At 43.8% G+C, this 21906-nt stretch overlaps 1 protein-coding gene across 4 annotated transcripts in view; it reads left to right on the top strand.

The window, feature by feature from the left end:
* The window catches only part of Elmo1 (engulfment and cell motility 1), a 623184-nt gene that overhangs the window by 312882 nt on the left and 288396 nt on the right, over positions 1 to 21906 (top strand). For all 4 annotated transcript variants that reach the window (XM_023713447.1, XM_023713448.1, XM_023713449.1 and 1 more), the window contains one exon: positions 11487 to 11591. In XM_023713447.1, the coding sequence (XP_023569215.1) occupies positions 11487 to 11591 (105 nt within the window). The remainder of the gene's footprint in view (positions 1 to 11486; positions 11592 to 21906) is intronic.

Raw genomic sequence — 21906 nt, forward strand, 5'->3', positions numbered from 1 at the left:
GAATCTCTGTTGTTACTTGACCTCCCCAAAGCCCATATCAGTCAGCTTTCCTGTCACTGAGGCACAGTATCTGACACTCATGAGGTTTATTTTGGATCATGATTCATGGGACTCAGTGCATGGTCAGTTGGCTCTGAGGCAAGAACAGCATGGTGGAGGGGTGGAGGGGAACAAGATGCTTAGTTCATGGTGGCTGAGAAGCAGAGCAGGGGAACTGTACTGCATAGGAAAGGGGTTAGGGATTATATAAAGACCCCAGGGTTATACCTCCCTGTGCCCCACAGCCATACTCAAGACTCTGGGACAGTGCTTTACATATGTCTTAGTGACTCCCAAGCCAATCAAGTTGACTGTGAAGGTTACCATCACAGATTCCATCTGTAGCAGCCTCATGGTGGGCTCTAGACTCCCCCATGAGTAAGGAGGTTGTGTCTTGCTGGTGTGGGTCTTGCTACAGGAGCCCAGAGATCTGTGCAGGACCCCAGGAAAAGTTCTTTGGTGATGAATCAGTGAGGCCCACCCTAGTATGGTGACTCTCTGAGCTGCATCCTCTGCTGGACTTCCAACCTCTGCCTACCTGGGGTGCATGAGAACAGAGGCATGCAGAAGCCATGTGAATGGTTGTTGCTGTTTACCCCTGCTTTACCGGGACCTGTAGAGAAAAGGCTTCCTGAAAGGAGTGGGGCAGAAGGAGCAGGGAGGGAGGGTGGAAAGAAGGCTGGTGCTGCTGTACCTAGATCTTAGCTGCTTCTGGATCCTGTGTATCCTCAGCTGAGCAGGAAAACCACAGATGCCTTTTTGACTTTGATGGTCCTCTTTGATTATTTGTAAAGACTGGTTGGGGCCACAGATTCACAATGGCTGGGTTTACATACTACCCTAAGGAATGCATGGAGGCTTGGGATTATTGGCTGTCACCCTTTTGAGATTTCCCATTGTCTCACTTAGAAGTGGGCCATCCTCTCCTACCCATTAAGACCAAGTTGAAGACTAAGACTAAGATGAAAGATGATCCAGGGCAAGATCGTCATTAACTTAATATCACCTCTGCCCTCTGACTCACCCAGTAATCTCCTTAATCAATAAATGCTGAGGTTCTGTATATCTTGTGGCCTTTAGTTCCTGCTGGATAACAGGTTGTTCCAGATCCCTACCATATCATCATTTTTTCTGTCCCTTCTGTTTCTGTCTGTCTCTGACTCTCTCTCTCTCTCTCTCTCTCTCTCTCTCTCTCTCTCTCTCTCTCTGCCATGCACCATAACACCTGGCAGGAGACTAGGCTTCTGCTTTTGCAGGGATCTCCAATAAGACTACTCAGAGGCATCAGCCCCTGCTTTGCAAGTGTAAGGTCCTGAGTTCAATCCCTGGCACATTAGAAAAGTAACCAGCTTAGTGTTAAAGAAAATCTATTCCCCAACAGTTTTAATTGTGTTTTTCTGGTAATTCTGTAAGTTGACTATTGAATAAGTACACCAAATAAACTGTGTTCTGGATCATCCTTCTGTTCAGAGAACCTCCATTCTGCTTCTTCAAGAGATTGCAGGGAATAGCCATCACAGTTTTTCACAAATTGTGTGTGTGGTGGGGTGTGGACTTTTCTGTCATTTGTTTGCTCCTCAAATCCAGCACCTTTGTTATAGAATCTGTCTTTGAGTGCATGTGTAAAGTTATTTATGAGTGTGTGTCCACATGCATGTGTGTGCACACCCATGACCACATACCTAAAGCTGAAATTTTTGCCATCAGGGGAGAAAATTTTAAAGGGATAAGAGGAAAAAGTAGAGAAATAAAGAAGAGGAAAAGATTAAAAACAAAGCTGAAGGGCAAAGGAAGGTTACACAAGCTTTGGGAAATTGGCAAAGATGACAGGAAAGAAGCAAAGGAGGGAGAAAAAAGAACTAAAGAAAACCAAAGAAACCAAAAGCCATGTTTGTGCTCATGAAAAACAAAAACAAATCAAGAGGAAAGAGAACAAACAAAAAAAAGGAAGAAAGAGAAAGAAAATAGAAAGAGAGAGAAAAGAAAGAGAGAGAGAGAAAAAAAGGAGAAAAAGAAATTTCTGTAATTTGAAGCCTCTGGCTATCTTCTGGGGTCGCAGCTGTGCCAGTGTTCCATTCAGGATGTGTCACCACTGTCGCTGATACACAGAGGAGGCAGAGAGGGCTCAGGTCCATGCTGGATGAACCCAGAAAGCCTGCAGTAGGAAACGGATGAGGTGCCTGTGCTGGTGCTTTCAACTCCACTGAAATCCGTGCAGATCCTGGCTTCTGAATAGGGCCTTAAATGGTCACCCAGCAACAACACTCTGGGTGTCGCTTGCTGGCCTGACCTTGGCTCCCGGACCCTGGATGTCTCCCATATTGTACCTCACACTTGCCAAGGGCCCTGAGAGGCAGCCAATCCACAGCTGCCCCAAGCGCTGGGCTCACTTGGCCTCTCCCCAGGATGGTGCCTGGCCAACTACATCTCCAGGGACCACTTGTACAGGGACCCCCAGCTCTTGTGGCTCGCAGTGTCTGGTGCTCCATTCCACTCAGGCATTTCTCTCTGGAGTCACCTGAACTCACTGTCTCCCTGCAGATTGCAGCCTCCTCTCTCACACTTCCAGCCGAGAGTCAGGAAGAAAGCACACCTTATCACTTTCTCTGTGGCCCCCAGTTCCTCCTTCAGATCCTTCCTGGATCCCTGGGGCCTCCATTTCCCCCCTTCTTTTTCCCCCCAAGTTATTATGGATTCCAACAGGCTGCGTTGCCACTTCCCACCACTCTGCCATCACCGCAGCAGTCATTTTTAGCTTCTAGAGTGTCCAGCAGTGTCCAGCGCAACTCCCACCCTCCAAGTCGCAGGAAAGAGCAGGTGCTGCTGGACCTCAAAGCTGAATTCTCAAGGCTTTTAATTACTTGATTCTAAAGTAAAATTCCTTGAAGGCAGGGCTGTTTGTTTGAATTTCAGTTTTGGTGAAGTGTGTCTTGCTGGCACAGTACCTTGCACAGAAATAGGAATCCAAACTTTTCTGATGAGAAGATGGGCTGGGGGGGCACAAGGCGTCCAAAGGCTGTGGGCCCCTTTGTTTCTCTCTGCAGTGTCCTGGCTACACCGTAGCTCCCACTGAAGTAACTCAAAGAGCAGGAGATCTTTACTAGGCCTGTTTACTAGGACAGCACAGAACTACGTGAGCACCTTTTCCTAGATCTGGAGGCAGTCAACAGTGTGTTCCACGTGTATCCACCTCCACCCCACACCACACGCTCTTCTCTGGACTGTCTGTGAAGTACTTTTCTAACTTTCTGACACGCTTCTTTTTTTTCTGACACTTCTTTTCTGGCCACCTTTCAATGCAGGTTTCCCATGTGTTAGGAGTTGGAGAGTTGACTCTCAGGGTGGCCTCCATGAGTGTGTGTTCCGTCCTTGTGGGACCTGTCCCAGTCTCTATGCAGTGGATCCGCCTGTTTTCCTATCATGCTTTTATTTGTGGTCCTTTTGGCCTCCATGTGAAATTGACTCCTCCTAGACTCATTTTCTACTCTCTTAATCGTCAATCCCAGGAAGGGTTGTGAGCTGTCCTAGGCTGCAGAACATTCCCAGGGAGGCCATTCCTGTAATGACAGTAGACATTTGGAGAAGCTTCCAGGGCTCAGTGGCACCAGAGGGGTTACTCAGCATCTTAATTATGCAGTTACCAAGCTGGAGACACAGATCTGGGGAAGAGGGCCAGGTAGAAGCAGGAGGCTAAAGGGAATTAGAGAGACCAACAGCACTGTAAGAAGACTAGGCACAGGAAAGACGGTGAGGCCAAGAGCAAGACAGAGCAGATGATGGGCGCGGCTTAGAATCGATTGTCCTGAATCTTGAGCAGCTTGCTGGGTGTTTCTTTTGTGAGGATTCTTTCTCCCTTAGCTCAAAGAATCAAATTTTAATGATGAGGAGCTGGGCTTTTATGAACTGCTTACAAGCCAGTTTTCCCTTATTATATAGCTATACTTAAATTTCTAAAAAAATCTTTTTTCCAGGACTTTTTTAAATGCCTTCTTGTTAACAAGGCTTGTATTCTGAGTCTCCAAAGACTTTTTGCATCTAAGTAAGGAAAACAACCATGAAATCGTAGTGGTGACTCTGTACTTCCTGGCTGTGATCTCACTGAAGCTGTGAGTTTGTACCTTCGTCTGGAGAATAAGAACCTTCCCCTTTTCCCAACACCTTCCTCAGAGTAGAGTTGGGAAGACTAACTGAAATTGTGCTTTCAGCACCCTGCCTCCGTGCTGCCCAGTACCACTGGCAATACCTGCTTAGCAAGTAGTTTTCTAACCCTCCACATATAATTGCCTTCTTCTCTAGCTTTCAGTCAGAATTTGTGGATTGTCTTCTCTGTTGCCTCCACACTACTGATTTTTCTTGAATGGAGAGAGGCAAAGACCAGAATCTGAAATTCCTGCAGACTACTTATAGGGATTTTAAGGACTGTACTAGCCACTTCCCTGTTTCAGAGACAAAAATACCTAACACATACAACTTCAAGGAGGAAGATTTGGGTTTCTTTGGGTTATATGTTCAGAGGCTCAGTCTGTGGTCATCTGGCTCTAAAGGCAGCAAGGGAGTGGTGGAAGGGCTGGGCATAGGAACGCTGCTCATTTCATGAAACAGAGAGGGAAGGTGGGGTTTGGGGGCCACAATTCACCATTCCAGGTCATATCACAATTACCTGCCTGTTCTGACCAGGCCCTGCTTCACAGAACATTCATCTGTGAGCTTGTCAGTGAGCTAACCCCCTGATGAGTATAGTATCCCGTGATCAACTTGCCTTCTGCATGCATGGGGTTTATAGGTGCATAGTAGATCTATACTGTGCTGATCTAGCTTGGGAATTATGAAGTCAGAGGCTTCTGTGAGCCACATACAAATGTGTGAGGATATCAGGTGAGAGAGTAGTGACCCTGTGTCAAGTCAGAGAATAAATGCCATGTGTAGAGCAGCCATTACAATAAGAGTAGCTGCCTAATGTCACACTCAGGACAGGGCATCCAAGGTTTCAGCTTCATCAGCAGGGGAGCAGAGGTCCCTAACTGCTCCTGTCCCTGATGACTATGATTTAGGGCAGTAGTTCTGTAGTGTGGCCCACAGAGGAGCTGCAGCATGTGGGGATGGGCATGAATGGCACAACTGGAGTTTCATCCCATGCCTCCTGGACCAGAGACACCAGAGGTGGGCCAGCTCCTTGGGCTGTAGTCAGTCCTTTAGGAGGTCCTGATGCTTGCTTGATTTGCAGACCTCTGGTTTAGAAAAAGTGATTTTTGACCTTGGTGGAATATTTGAGTGGTCTAGAAAGCCTTATGAGTTCAGTTGTTTGGGTCCCATTTGTGGAGTTTCTCTTTCTCTTTCATTTTTTATTATTAGTAGTACATATCTGCGATACATAGTGACTGCGTTCATCATGGGCAGTTGGCACACACATATAAGATCTTAATTCTTTTTATATCCCCCTCTCTTTTCTCCCTCCCTTCACCCTCCATCTGTTGGTCCCTTTCCCATTTTCCAAAGAGCTATCTCTGAGTTTCTCATTGAACCTGCTTGGGGTACATCCTGACCATTCAGACTTTTCACAGCTCTCCAGAGAATTTTCATCATGTAGAGGACCACTGGTCCAGGATGCCAATCGGGACACTGTCATACTTACTCCTCTTCCTTAGGCAGGCTGCTGGGGGATGGGGAAAATTTGGGTTTTACAGAGCTCCTTGGTGACCCCACTTCTACCTGGAGAATGTGACTTTACCCAGACAGCCTCAAGGTATATCTTTGAGTGTGCTTATGTAGACGAGATGTATATTCGCTCAGTGTGATTTGCTTTGAAGGTTTCTTTTAATGCTGTATTTGTGCAGCAAATATAGGCACTCATATAATACCAGTATTAACTACTAAATCCTCAAAGGCCTTCACGATATGCCATCTGGCAGGCATTATTACAATCATCTCTTTATTTTCCACACTAATGAAGGACTAGCCTGGCATTGGTAACTGAAAAGACACAGATCATTTAAAAATCATTCAGGCTAATGCCAGCCCCAACTTCCCCAACCAGGAAGCACTCAAGGGTAGAAAATATTGACTGATTACAGCTTCCTGTGGAGGGGCTGGTATATATTATTGCAGTTAGAAATTTGAGCAATAGAATAAGCAAGGGGATTCTAAATTAAAATTCCCTTTTGGGGATAAAGAAATTTGTTTCATAGTTGAAATGGTCTAAGCATGAAGCAGATTGAGCAGCAAGTATACTTAATATCTAACCTAGTGAGTTAAGCAAATTTGAACACAACTCATCTCCACCAGAAGCCTGGTTTCCTCATCTATAAAATAAAGGGCCATCCTGGTTTATATTTACAGCCTGCCCCCAGTCGGCTATGGTATATGACTCAGAATAGACATAGAGAGTTTCTGTCTTAAAGCTTAACACCTTCCCAGATGTATGGTTGAAATAATTTAGCCTAAAAAAATAAACCTGGCCAGTGGGTAGCAGAAAAGACACTGATTTCCTGGATCTAGACAGCCAATTGCACAGAGGGTGCACGCCATAAAATAACTCGTGGTGCCTCCAGCTGGTTGGTGCCGTATTCTTCAAATGACAAACTTTGGTGCCATGGAAAAAGAAGCGGCCATTCCCTTTTCTCTAGGGGCTGGGGACTGTCTGCTGTGATTCACGGAGCAGCACTTCGGCGGAAACTAACAAATGATGCTTCAGAAGGATGTACAGAGGTACACGGGCTTGGCAGTAAAACAAGGGAAATTTCAAGCCATTTATCAAAGCTCTTGCAGCTCTCGTTTCATGATAGGTGGAAAAAAATAACATGGAACAAGAAACGAAAATAAATCTGTACCCAGAGCATCTCATAAATAAGAAAGGTGGGGGGAGCTCTTGGCCTTGCTAGCTTCTCGGAGTATTTTTGTCACGGTACAGAAAGCGTACACATATTTTGGCCTGCAATTCTTTTCTTTTTCCCAATATCAAAAGCTCAGGCAATAAGATTATTTCACTGGCTATTAAAATCAAGAAAAACAAACAAAACAATCATTTTATTTTATTTTTTTGGTGGAACCGGGGATTAAACTCAGGCCCATCTGCTTACCAGGCAAGTGCTTATTCTACTGAGCCATCTCCCTGGCTTATCATTTTAAAGAAAGAGAAGCTAGGAAAGTAATAGCTAGACTTCAAAGGATAAAGAAATGGAGAGAAAAATGAAGGGAAGGGAAGAAAGAAAAAGAGGGAGACAGAAAACAGAGAGAAAAGGGGCACAGTGAATCCTCAACTACAAAATTCTTTTCACCTAAAATATAATTATGCATCAATTTGGAGCAAATCATTGAAAATCAAAAGCAATTTTCTAATTGGCTTTTGTTTAGTAAGAACCTATTTGTTGGAGACAATTAGGACATGGTTCATTGACCTAAGAGAGACTTTTATCTGTTATAATGGCTGGGAGGGATAGAGAAATTATTGCTTTTATTAAAGAGAATGGATCATAGGCCCATTCTGCCTGAGGGAATAGTGTTGATTGAGGAGAGCTGACAACTGGGGACCCACGCTGGATGTCTTTGTCAAATCTGCTGCCATGAGATTGGTCAGTGAACGTTCCTGACCTCCACCTCCAAACCTCTGTTGTCAATTTGCTCTCTAATGGCTTTAAAATGCTGGAGAAGCCACCCATTCTCATTGCCTCAGTTTCTCTCTTGTCAAAGGAAGATAATGACAGCATTGACCTTGTAAGGGTTTATAAGGATTAAGAGTTTGCCTACATATAAGAATTTGCACTATGCCTGCCACTTAGTGTCTAGTATTTCATCTGGGTGATGTAATAATTGGCTATCTGGTTCTTTAAGAGAACCTTAGCAATAAACTGCAGACTGACCCTAGCCCTCCATCCATGGATTCCTCACCCACAGATTTAATCCACTATGGATTGAAAATATTTACAAATGCTTCATATCTATTAATCATGTACAGACTTTCTGCTTATTACTCTTCCCAAACTAAATCATATGACAGCTATTTTCATAGCATTTATATTGTTTTAGGTATTGTAGGTGATTTACAGTATGCAATGGCTGTGCACAGGCCAAGCGCAAATACTGATCCTGTATGCAGCAGAGATTTCTTAGCATCCCAAGATTTTGGTACCCATGGACAACTCTGGAAACCAAGCTGCAAGTGTATACTATTATTGTTTTATCTGTAAAGATCGTTTGAAAGCAATAGTGCCCTGTTTGGTGCACGCATGTGTCTGAGAAGAGTACGGTTAATTGAAGAAGTCTTCTAGGGGATTGTGGGTATTAGATTCAAATGTGTGTCATGATTCTTGAATCCCAAAGCTTCCCCCTCCCCCAGGTCAGCTTCACTAACTCATAGTTTAGAGATGGGATGGAATTAGATGTAGAAAACATAATTTCTTTACTTGATGTTCTTTTTCATGCATCTATTTTTAGGATAGACTCATGGACCTATACTAGACCTGAGTCTGAAATAAATGTTATGTTTTTCCTTTTGACATCTGGCTCACTTTCCTTTGTTGGCCACCTCAGGCGGTCTGATGGCTAATACTGATGAGTGAAATTGTCTGCCGAATAAACTTTTCAGGCCACGTAGAGTTTAAATGCAAACTGTACCAGAATAAATGCATTCCGTTGCTAACCTGGTGGGAAGAAAAGATTGGTGAGATGCAGTGTGCAGAGAGCACACTGCCTGCTGAGCCAGTGCCGGGTGTGAGGTGGGGGGCACAGGCACCCAAAGTAGCTCTGTTTCTTCATCAGCAAAATGGGAATGATACTGGTAATTCCTACTGGATCCAGTTGTTATGAAACTTAAGGTATATAAAGTGGAAAATAATGCTAGCACCCAGAAAAGCCTCAGCAAATAGCATCCTTTTTCTTATATCACTTATGTTCATGAAGATCTAATGTGTCAGAGTAATCAACTTATGTATGATGAATCTCCATTATTCTTAAATAACTAATATGTAGGGCAGGAAAGATGGCGGCAGTCTAAGCATCTGTCTGGCAAGTGGAAGGACCTGGGTTCGATCCCCAGTACCGCATTCGATACAGGCCTCCAGGTCGTGCCAGCCATTGAAACCAGGCATGGTGGCCTCAGGCCAGTAATCCCAGCACTGGGGAGGCTTAAGACAGGAAGATCACTACAAGTCCAAGCTGCGTAGTAAGACCCTATACCAAATACACAAAGAAAATATTTTTTAAAATATTATATACAATTTTTACATATAAATTATCTTTAGACTAAATACTGTGTTCTTTATTTCCAGTATTTTGCTTTCCCTTTTACCAACTACTGAACATGAGTTGGCCTCTCCTCTTCCCATAAATGTCACATTAAGATGGAACATCACTGCCTTTGATATGCTGAATGGTCTTCAATCTTATTATAATTATATTTACTTTATGGGTTATATCTTTATGATTGGCAATAATACTTTGGCATTTTTGGGGGAGGTTTATATTTTTGATTTTGGTGCCAAAGACTGAACCCAGGGCTTCCAGCTTGCTAGGCAAGCATTCTACCACTAAGCCAAATCCCCAGCCCCTTGGCATTTTTAAAACTTCTCAACATTTCAACAAATGAGTCAGGACAAAATATTAAAATAAAATATTGAAATCATTGCAGCGACACCAGACTAGATAAATGTGATGAGCAGGGTTGTCCATGAACCCAGAGCCGTGACCCTGGAGGGCACAACTCCTCGTGATTCACGTGTCACATAGGAGCTCATAAACAACATTTCAGATCAGCTGGGAAAGTTGGGTTAGGTGTGCTCTTAAATAATGTAGAACAGTGTGGGTGGTTCGAACCTTGGAGAAGTAAATATAAAGGTCTTCCTTCTTGTATCTGAATTAGAAAAAACAAAAACTTCTGTTAGCCATAACTTCCTTAGCAAACAAGAGATCCAAGGTATTTATCAAAATGAAACTGTCATTTCATATAAAGTATCTGAATCATCGTGTAAGGACTTCTTTAATACTCAGAACATTTATCCATTTAATTTTTTTTTTTTTAACAGAGAGGTAACCTTGTGTGTTGTCTATCTCATGCAACTTGGTGTTATGCAATATATATGCATCATGGGCTAGTTAAATATAGCTAACAACTGTGTTATTCCATCAAGTGCCATTTTCGTGGTGACACAAGATGCCTGTTTTCATAGCTTCTATTTAATGTGATAGTGGAAGTACTAAGCAGAGCAATTCAGTCAGAGAAAGAAATCAAAGCTATACAAGTTGGGATGAAGAAAATCAAGTTGCCCCTGTTTGCACGTGATGTGGTTGCACATGTGTAGAAAACTATAATAGCTTCATCCAAACACTGTTAGAGCAGTACTAAGTGAATTTAGCAACTTGAAGAATGCAAAACCAACATGCAAAGACCAGCCAGGCACAGTGCTGCACGCCTGTAATCGCAGCTACTCAAGAGGCGGAGGTGGGAGGATCACTTGAGCCAGGAGTTCTGGGTTGCAGTGTGCTAGGCCTATTGGGTGTCCGCACTAAGTTTGGCATCAGTACGGTGACCTCTTGGAGTAGGGGACCACCAGGTTGCCTATGGGGGGCGTGAACTGGCCCAGATTGTTTGCAAAAATCAGCAGCATTTCTATGCTGCAGTAGCAAATTGTCTCTTTCTTTTCATGTGCTTGGCACAGAAAGAAAACACACCTTCACATTAATCATTCCTCATTTAGATTTGCATTTCCAGGGTAGCTTTTGGCGCGCATTTTTGGTGGTGAATAGTGGAGTGGGGCTTGCTGTGTGAATAAGGGTCCCCATGGAGTGCAGCGGTTGATCGCAAGCACATAGAAAACAAGACTCTGCTCCTAATCAGACACATGTCACATATGCCAATGTACCAGGTGTCGGGGCTGTGGTAGCAGATGTGCCCCCTGACAGCAGGGAGATGTCAGGACCTGTGGACATATGAATTGGATCCATTGTCTCTGCTCCGAGACTGTGAGTGTTGTAACCTGTGAAAATTCTCAATTGCCATTAACACGCAGAGCCATGCTTTGCCTCACACATGAGAATGAAGAACACATGGGGTAGACAAGACACCATGGAGCCCATGTCAGAGACAAATGGCAGAGATGTGGCTCCTCCCATTCTCTCTTGCCACATGCTATCAATTTTATTTCATTGTGGCACCATGAATACAATTTATTTGTTATTTTTGTATTCTCACAGTGTGACATGTCTAAAATTGTCCTACTTTACTTACTTCCCCTGGGCCTCTAAGCCAGGTATTAAAGCTGGTCTTGCAGAACCTGTTGGGGGCTGAGGGATGTCCTTTTCTCAGGTCCAGTTGTTTCCATGGAGACAGAAAAATTTATCAGAATTGGTTATTCAGAGTTTGCCTTGTGTTACTTCCATCTTGAAGAGGAAACCCGTCTCTGGGGATAGGTGAAGTCTATTGAAGAACTAACCTCACCTTTTTATGTTCATTCCAGAATCATGTCAACCCCGCCATGGACTTCACCCAGACCCCTCCTGGAATGCTGGCACTGGACAACATGCTGTATTTCGCCAAGCACCACCAGGACGCCTACATCCGGGTAAGCCTGCAGGCCACTTTCACATCCTTAACTTTCCTATTGAACTCCAAGTTCAGAAATGCATAAGTAGAGGGATTACTTTTAGACAAATAACTCTAGTGTTTCAGCATTCATCACTAGGTAAATATTGAAATTATTAACATTAATATATAGTAAAATCAATATTAATATAGTGAAATATTAAAATTAAATGACATTGATCAGGGGGACTGAAATAAGGCTTTTCTTTAACCCTTTAAATTTCTTTTCATTTAAAAAACAAAATCAATATTGGAAAAACTTTATTTTTTATGTATTTGGTACAGGGTCTCACTAGGCAGCTCAGACTCATAGTGATCCTCCTGTTTCAGTCTCCCCAACCCTGAGATTATGCCCAGTCTTGGTGGCCAGTTTAGCACATCTGGGAAAGGGTCCAGCATGGCAAGTGGTGCCAGACATCGAACTTCAGCCCCTGAGTTTGCCTGAGTAAGTCCTTAGTCTGCTGAGCTATCTCACCAGCCCTCCTAGAAATTTTTTTATATAGCTCAACAATTAATAAATAACAAAGCACAGAAATCAACTATTTATCAAGAATCCCCATGTCTCCAATGTAGTGGAGACCCCTTTAGTCTGTTCATAAAGGTGGAAAGTGGCTCTTGCTGTACATGGCTTCTCTTTAATCTGATTTTGCACATTCAGTAAGACAAACAGAAGAAGAGGAAATAGACAACTACAGGGATGGAGAGAAACGCTTCTCATGTTTTATAGCAAACTGGGCAAGTCCAGTGCCTAAGCTAGTGAGTAGGTGAAGAGGCAGAAGGAGAGGCCTCTGCTTTCTCTGTGACACAGAAGAGGCCACCTGCCAAAGGACAGTGCCCTGTGGAGAGAGCACAAGATGTGACTGAATGGAGCCAGATGTGGCAGTGACAGAAAGCTCGTCTGTCTGCAGTGCTTGTACAGTGGGAACTCAGCTTCCTCGTGACCTCTCTGCTGTCCTCAGGGAGCAGCGGGCACATGCACAGGGACGACTAAGGGCAGATCCAAGACTGAGATCAGAGAGGGAAGTGAGGAAATGGGACAGGGGAATTGGGAAGAAGTTCAAAGGACAGCTAGGGTAACAATAGAGATTTTTGTCTTTTTCGGTGCTTGCTTTTCTTTTCTTTTCTTTCTTTCTTTTTTGAAGTTCTGGGGATTGACCCCAGGGCCTTCCCATTTAGCTGTACCCCAGACATTTATTATTGTTATTGTTTTTTGTTGTTGTTTGTTTGTTTAGAGGAAGGGTCTCACTAAATTGCCTGGGCTGAGCTCCGACTTACAGTCCTTCTGACCCAGCTTCCCAGAATACTGAGATTGCAGGCCTACACCACCTGAGCCAGCTAGAAAATACTTGATGAAATAAGTTGCCTAAAGTAGAAAGAGTAAGGCAGAACTGAAAATCAGATTACAGGATGTTCACTTCTTTGACATTCTCTGCGGCATTCTCAGTGCCATTGGTTTCCAGGAAGCCTGGGTTTGAGAGGCCTTGCACTGTCCAATGATTTATACACAACTAGGTCCTCTTATCTGAGACAGAGCTGCTTCTATCAACAGGACACCTGATGGCTTCCTACTGACATCATTCCCCCAAGGGCACTGGGAAATTCATGGGCATCTTTCTTTGATTTCCACCATGAATGGTGGGGAGCTTAACCAGCACCTCCTGCTGTGCCACCTCGAGCACAGTTCTGCTCTTTAGGCAACACGTTTTAAACTCCTGTGAGTTTCCATATATGCAAATTTGAAAGTTTTGACTTCTTCTAAAATATTACCTATAATATGGTTATAAAACATTTTTATTTTTCATAATTTTTTGGCAGAACCAGGGATTGAACTCAGGCCCTTGCATTTGCCAGGCAAGCACTTATTCTGCTGGGTATCTCCCCGGCCCCTTATCATGTGGTTATAAAGGGGAGTTTTGGCCATCATTTCTTTTTTTTTTTTTTTGTTATAAGTTTTATTGATAAATATTTGCAATTGTGTCAAGTGCATTAAAATTTTTACTTGGCCATCATTTCTATGAAAAGTTGAGGCTCAAGTGTTTGGTCAGAAATGCAGGTCTTCCTAAGAGAATAGCTGTTTCATACAACTTGGATTTGATTTCTATGTCTATATATTTATTGCACGAACATTTTGTAGAATGTGTTCTGCCTTTATAGAAGTAAGTGAGTGCTTTTCGAGATACTGTGTAGTATACAGACTTGGAGAACTGCACATAGGAAAAGTTGAAGTCAAGGAGAAATTGAATTTGCCATCAGCTGAAGAATGCTTGCAGGTGAATGTCTCCCAAATTAGAGCTTATTGGTGCTGAAGGTCTTGTTAATTGCATAGGAAGCATAGGTTCCTTGAAAGCAATTTAAAGTTTTCAATGTGTTTCCTTCGGTGTTTTCTCTACCCTGTTGGAAGTGAAATTAATACCATGGAAAACTGAAAGATTATGGTAAGAGACTTACAAAATGCACACGTAAAGAAAAGTGTGGCCTTTTTGTTTCACAAGCACTTTGCTTTGTTGAGTGAGAGTCCTATACTTCAGATGTCTTTTGCTTTGCCAAGATGTATCCTTTATTCAGTGTGTCCTAGGTCCCATATAACTTTGTGGCAGTAATCACTCGATGGAAAACCTGAGTTATTTACATGACTGTGTGCCATTAGGGGGTCCCACAGGGCATTGAGACATTGTGCCCAGGGACATTACACCAGGGCTATAGTGACTGAAAACTCACTTCAATGCTCCTTACATTTTTATGTGAGCTGAATGGTCTCCTCCAAAGCATAAAGAGGAATTTCCTTTTTAAAATTTACATTTTGATAGAATATGTACTTTTTATAGTGTACATTTCCTCTATAAATGGTGGCCATTCATTTACTATTTAGATCATTCATTTGACAAATGCTTATCTGTACCATAATCTAATCTCACTGTTCCCTTTCTTCGCCAGTCAAGATTATGGTTGAGAGTTTTGAAAAGACATTTTAGCACACATACATGTACACACATGCATGCACAAATATTCCTTCGCTGTTGACATCCTCTGTCCCTGGATGTCATATTCTTTGCCCCACTCTGTACCGTGTGTGGTCTTCTCCTATGTTCTAACTCACCTGCCACTCACTTGCCAAGCTGGCCCCTCGCAGCCCCTTGCTTGAGTGCCAGCGCCAGCACGAGCCTCATCCCTGTTGCCACTGCCCCTGCTGACCCGGCACTGTTTTCAGTGGCTGCCCTCTCTCCTCACCCCGCAACCGCTACTGTCTTGGTTCTCAGCTTGCCCATTGCTTAGGTTCCCTGGTGGCTTCCTCTTCCTCTGCATGCCTCTCAAATGCACCTGGCCCCAGGACTCTGGATGTAGCCCTTGTTAGGCTGTGTGTATTCCTGAAGAAGGAGCTGGGCCGTAGAAGCAGGACAGCCACTGTGCGGTCACTAAGGAATTTATGTCTCAGGTGGAAAGGAGTGGTATGCATGGAATGTGGCAAGGGACAAATCCCAGGCAGTTTCCAAGTCACATGGCATGTGGCTTGGGAGGTGGACACCGGACAGAGGAGAGTCATCTCCACAGACAGAGAAAGTTAGGGTAGGCAGTAGCATCTGGGTTGCATGGCTCTAATTAACCAGGTAGAGTGAAGACCCCAGATGGAGGGGATCATGCATATGGAGATGTGACAGTGGGTGACATTGGGTGCTCCAGCAGAGAGCCAGCTAGCAAGCAGCAGGTGGGAATAGCAGTATGATTGATGTTATCCCAAGAGCCTAATGTTCTTCATGGACATAGGAAGCCATGTTATGGTGCCTGTCGGACCTAAAGGCCGTGAAGATTTCTGATGTTTTAAGTGAAAATGGTAAGAATGAAATATGTTAGAAAGGTCACCTCTAAGGAGGCTGACCAGAGAAATCAAGGCTAAAGGTAGAATAAAATGGGAAATAGCAGAGAAATGAGGGTCACATCATTAGGGCATAGGCATGGCAACAGGGAGAGGCAGTGGGGTTGGAGCTAAAGGAAACAGGACTGTCCCTGAGGAAGAAGGTGAGTCTGGCTCCAGGGAAGAGAGGCGGGTCATAAGTGAAGTAGAATAGGTCTGTGGTAGGAAGTCACTTGGGGAATCCAGACTTCCGTACTACAAGGGTGGCCCTGTGTAGTAGGCTGTGAGACATAGGCAGCAGGCCCAACTGCGTTCTCTGTGTTCCATCCCTTGCATACCCCCTTCCTCCATCTGTTTATCTTCCATCCCAGCTGCCATGGTGATCTTTCTAAACACAGTCCAGAGTGCTGCAGGGGTCACCCCTACCACCCCACAGCCTGTCTCTGTGGCTTTATCACTCCCTGCCCACCACCTTCCTTCCTTCCCTGTTCTTTGCACTACCATTGTGTCCTTTGTCCGGACAACAGGATGGTGGCCTCAGCAGATGCCCCTGTGGGTCTTCACTCTCACTCTTCTTGGTGCCTGAAGCACCTCCTCCGCCATCAGCCTGGTAAGTCGCCTCAAGGAAGAGTTCAGCTCCTCAGAAGATTCCTGGCCCTGTATTAGAGCTGCTCTATCAATTCTCTCTGCCCTGCACACACTCAGCACTAATTTCCTTTATAATCTTCTGTAGCTTTCAATACATGATCTTCTGTCTCCTCCGATTCATTATAAACTCCTTAGGAGCAGGCACCAAAGTTCCCTCACACTCCAGCCCCTACCACACTGCGAGGCACACAGAGACCTTCAGTCACTTCTTGTTAATTAAGCAAGTAAAGAAGAGGTTTTAGTTTTATGTAAATGCTCTCTTGCCAATTTTCTCTCTCTCACTTTTTTGGATCATCGTGCAGTCACGGCCAGTAGCAGGTGTGCTCTTGCCACATGCATTTCTTGACGGGCAGTCTGGTAACTTATGTAATATTTGAATAAACTTTAGTAGCTGTGTACTGATGAAAGCAGCGGATATAATTGAATCACCCTACACTTGGATGGGCGCAGAACTCAAGGAGAAATTGCAAATTGGAGCCTCCCACAGTGTGAGAAGTAAAATCTGGAGGCATAACATGATTTTAGACTTTTGAGTCTTATTTACTTTGGGCATAATTGCTCTTCCTTTTATTTTTTCCTAATTTTATTGAGAAACAAATAGCAATGAGACAGTTTTAAATCAAATTGGTAGGACAGTTTCAATAGTTAACACATTGCTCTTCCTTTTAAAGATGCTTCCCTCTGTGTCCTCCCAAGTGAGGGAGCTGTGCTAGGCTCTCTCTGAGGACCTCAGGTGGAGAGAGGTGCTTGGCTCACTTCCCTGATTCTGTGTCAACATTCAGGAGCCAGAGAAGAGAGTTGAGCATGTTCCATACTTTGTTTCTGCTTTATTTTTTTTTTAACTTCTACCCTGGAACAATAATTATTGGTGGCTTGGAAAAATGAAACTTGGTGAATCCATTGGAAATGAAATCTTTGGCCTTAGAAGCTGTGCTCACTGTCTTTAATTTCTCATGGGTCACTACCAAGAAATGCAAATGAGTTTCCCTTTGGCTTAGGAGCTGTGTTGTCTTGAGTGGGAGCCAAGATCCAGCCACAGAGCAGGAAGGACTGGTAGAGAAACCTGAGCCAGGACTAAGGTAGAGCAGGGAAAATAAGAAAAACTTAACACAATTGCTCTAACAACTTCAAGATGAATACTTTGTGTTGAAATTCACCTTCCCACTTGTTCAGAGAACATGAATTCCCAGTGCAGGTTAGTTAGCACGGGACACATAGGAGACCTGCTGCATGGGTGAGCTCAGCCTTCCGGAGTCCTGTAGGAGGTAGGCTTTCTGCTGCCACTTCACAGATTCAGGAGCTGACATTCAGAGGATCACAGACTTCCACCATGGTACACACACAGCCAGTGGATGCATGGGATTGGAGCTTGGTCTTTCAGAGTAAATCTCAGGTTGTTTTCAGTTCTGTGGCCTCTTGTCCTTGGGCTCAGAGTATGGTGGAGACAATAGCCCTGACTCTCCTCACTTGGAAGGAAAGGAATGATCAGATGACATGGGAGGTCTGTAGGACCATCTGACTAGCAGTTGCGTTTGGTTGTGACTGTCCTAAATGGTTGGGAAGATGCTGCTAAAACTGAAGAGTTACACATTCTCTTCCCTTCATATCAAACCTTATATTCAAAATTGAGTTGTCTTTACTAAATGATAATGCCTTTGAAGTCTGTGGCTCCCTTATAAATATCACTTACTATCAGCTCTTTGATTAACACCCAAACAGTGTTCCTTTAGGAATAATTGAGCCTGCTAAAGATATCTCTATGGAACCTCCTAGACTTTGGACGTGTTCTCTAGTATCAATCCAGTTAGGGGAGAAGTCAGATACTTGTGGGTTCCAGACCTTCAGAACCCCCTTTACAAGCATCTGGTTCCCCACCAGCATTGCAGCCAGATACAAACATGCAGTGCATTAATCTCAGACTTTCAAAAAACAAACAAAAAAACCAGATAGCTTCTAATGTGCAGCAATAAAAATTAAATGCATGCAAATAAGATGTTCCTATTATAGTTCATGTGTTTGTCACAGGGTAAAAATAGTACACAGAAAACAAAAATAATCCGTTGTTTCGGAGGCTAAAAAAAACACCTAAGGAGGAAAAGCCCCTTTATCACTGAGAGTCCCTGATTCACTGACTCGTTAAGGAAATAGTCTCAGACATCTGTCAAACTGAGGTTCCGGGCACTGCTGGGGGGAGAAGAAGAAAGATGGGATTCGCTTCTGCAGGGCAGACAGAGGGAAGCACGAGAACAGAACAATTGCTCATTTGATTTTTTTTTTTTTTTAAGTCTGGGGAAATTCCCTGTATCTTTAGGGATGTTCAGATGTGACCTTTATTGGACACGGTCTTAATTACTTTTCTCATTGCTGAGACAAAATCCCCAATACCCAAAGGTAAACTAGGAAAGGTTTATTTCAGCTCACAGTTTATAGAAGTTTTAGCTCATAGTTGGCTGGCTCCAAGCCAGGGTGGCTGGCAGAGGGGCATTGTAGAGGAGAAACAATTTATGGCAGGCAGAAACAGGAAGGCAGCTAAGCAGCGCCGTGATCAGCGACAGCAGCAGTCCTCGTTCTGTCCCTTATATTCTATCCATTCACATCCAGGGTGCAGCACCCTTAATCCTACCATGGCACCATGAATCAGTACCAACAGCACACCCTTAGCTCCACCGCTGCACACCCTAGAGCCAGCCACCTCTGTAAGCCGCACCTCGGACCACAGGAGGCTTTGAGGGCTTGTCTAGGTACAGCCATAAGAGGCACCCATAATGAGTCATGATTCCGTGCAAGTTTTTAAATGTATTGAGCAAGTAACTATTTCACCATATTATTGATATATTGTTTCATCAGAATCACTCTCAGGAATTACTTCCTTCCCTGCGGACCTGGCTTGAAATAATGTCATCACTACCCAGAGAAACATTCTCACGGGTGGGCTCGTGGACTAGCACAAAGCTGTCCCGTTTCTCTGTTGTATTTCATGGGTTGCTCTGCCACAGATAGAATGATTTTGTTTTGTTCTGAGGATTGAACCCAGAGCCCTCCCACTGAGCTACATCCTCAGCTCTTTTTTACTTTTTTTTTTTATATATATTTAGTACAGGGTCTCACTATGCAGCTCAGACTCATGGTGGTCTTCCCCAGCACCGGGACTATAGGCGCGCACCATCACGCCCAGTTTATGTTCTATTTTGAGACAGGATCTTGCTATGTGACTAAAGCTTCTTATGAAATTGAAAGGTTAACCCCTCCCTTGCTTTTATAACAAACCTTATACACAATGTTGAATTGACTTTACTAGATTGTGAAGTTTCTGATGGCTAGGCCTGGGCCGAGGCCAGGCTCAAACTGTGACCCCCTTGCCTCAGCCTCCCAGGGTGCTGCGGTTGTTAAGTGTGGACTGTCTTGCCCAACTGCAAAAGGCTGTCTTAATAAGGTTGTTCCTCGACTGAGTTATAAAATCTTACCCCAAAATGTTGTGACCCACAGAATTTAGAAAATCTTGAGGCTTTTAAGAACAAAATGAAAAGGAAGTCCTGGAAACATTTTGTTCTGTACACAACCTGCAGTTCTTTCTTTGTAGAGGTATAATTGCTACATAAGAATGAAGTGCAGAATTAACATGTCCATTTGGTGATACACTCTGCCTTTCTTGCTACTTCAGCCTTCCTAATTTGTGACCAACATTTCCTCCAGTGTAATATCTTAGTACACTGCTTGACTTCAGGAAAAGATAATAAATATCTTGAGAGGGGCAAGCATGGAAGTGCATTTAAAATAAGATTAAAATTTTCAGAGACCAGGCATGGTGGCGCATGCCTATAATCCCAGCACCCTGGGGAGGCTGAAAACAGGAGGATCACCATGAGTCCAAGTTACATAGCGAGACCCTCTACCAAATACATAAAAAAGATTTAAAATTTCAAGGATTTCATGCATTTGTGAGTCAGGGTTTATACATATCCCTAATATTATGCCAAATCAGAACAAATATTTATAATATCTCAAATAAGTGGGGCTGTATAAAAAGGTAGAGATTTCTACCTAAGAACAGTTTCTTTCAATAATGTTCTTTTTTTCCCACAGATGAAAAATATAAAATATATCTGCATTATTTGAAAAGTTTCTCCATGAACCTACATAGTAAAACTAAGAGACAAACAATCCTTTTTTAAAAAAAAGTTAGAAGAATTACTAGTGGGACCCAGTGGCAGTTAGGATGGAGACAGGGTCAGCTTGACTGACTTGGAGCCCATGCGAGAGACTGGGGGAGCACCTCTTCTGGCTATCCGGATGGGTCTTGGGGGTATAACCTTGGGGTCTGTGTCCAATCTCTGGCCCCTTCCTCTCTGACTATTCTGCCACCAGGACCTGAGTGGCTTTTCTCTACCATGCTGTTCCACCATGCTGTGCCTGCCCTGGCAGCAAAAGACCAATGGACAGAATCCTCTGAACTGGGAGCCAGATGCACTTCCCTTCTTTTAAGTTGTTAGTGTCAGACCCTGACTCACAGCTGGGACAGGGAGGGCCAGGACCTTGAGGAAGAAGCCTCCAGAAAATCAATAAACTACGGCCATGTGAGAGCAACTATCATCTTTTAAGCCCTTCATATAATTTGAGGACTAAACATCCATTAGTGATGGTCCTCCCTGACATGGGAAGATAAGGAGACCACTGGGCCCTCTCCTTTCAATCTGTAAATCATCCTGTTCTGTCCCCACAGACCCACCTCAAGTTTAAAACCTTTAGAAGAGAACTCTTTTTAAGTTTTCTAACTTTTGTGCCAAAAAGTATAAAAATGTTGGAATGGCAAGCACTTATTTGGAGCTTACAGTGAGATAACAATTATACTGATCACTTTCATGAATGTTTTACAACCCCTCTCTCTGTGGGCCAGCAGAAATAGTATTTTCATTTTTTAGATGAGGACATGAACACATCAAGAAGTTAAGCGGCTGTTACAGATCACACAGCTAAAGAGGTGGGTGTCACAGCTGAGTGTAATGCCCGGGTAGTCTGCTTCCATTGTCTGTGTCACGTGCTTTTTAAGGATTGAGAGATTCAGGTGGAGGTTGCAGCCACAGCGCATCTGGCACATGTGGTTTGTTCCCACCAGCCCAGTACTTTTGAAATGAAAGGGAATTTGAATGACCTAGGAGCAGGGAATGTACCTTCTCTCCATATTGGTCAGGTGGGACAAGATGATTGATACCCACAGTTTAAAAGCAGAGAGATTTATTTTGGCTCACGGTTTCGGAGGTACCAGTCTGTGGTCAGTTGGCCCTGAGACAGGAGCATGGTAGCACAGGGGGGTGGTGGAGAAACCCAGTGCATCCAGGAAGCAGAAGGAGGAAAAGAGCCTAGAGGAGGTATCCAACCCAAGGCATGCCCCCAGTGACCGACTTTCTCCAGTGAAGGCTCCCTTCTAACCATCCAGTCAGCTAGTGAGCTCATCAGTGGTTTAGTGCATTGTGGAGGGCAAAGCCCTGTGATTCAGATCCTGTCAGCTGGCAACCAAGCATTCAATGCAATGAGGAGTTGGGGACACAGTTTTTTACTCCAACCATGATACTCTCCAGTCAACCAGCAATCCTGAGCTCCTTATGATATTTCTTCTTGAATTCTAATTATCTGCTTGGTACTGAAAGAGAGGATCCTGATGGTTTGTAGTCATCAGGGAAGTTCTGAGTACACTGACACCACTTAGAAGGTCCTCAAACAATTTTAATTGAATGTTTCCTTTGCCTAGTTCATGAAGTAATAAAAGATAGCAGCATATTTTCTGCACATTTTCCATCCT

The sequence above is a fragment of the Octodon degus genome, unplaced genomic scaffold (assembly GCF_000260255.1).
Source record: "Octodon degus isolate 3935 unplaced genomic scaffold, OctDeg1.0 scaffold00031, whole genome shotgun sequence".
In the NCBI taxonomy this organism is placed as follows: Eukaryota; Metazoa; Chordata; class Mammalia; order Rodentia; family Octodontidae; genus Octodon; species Octodon degus.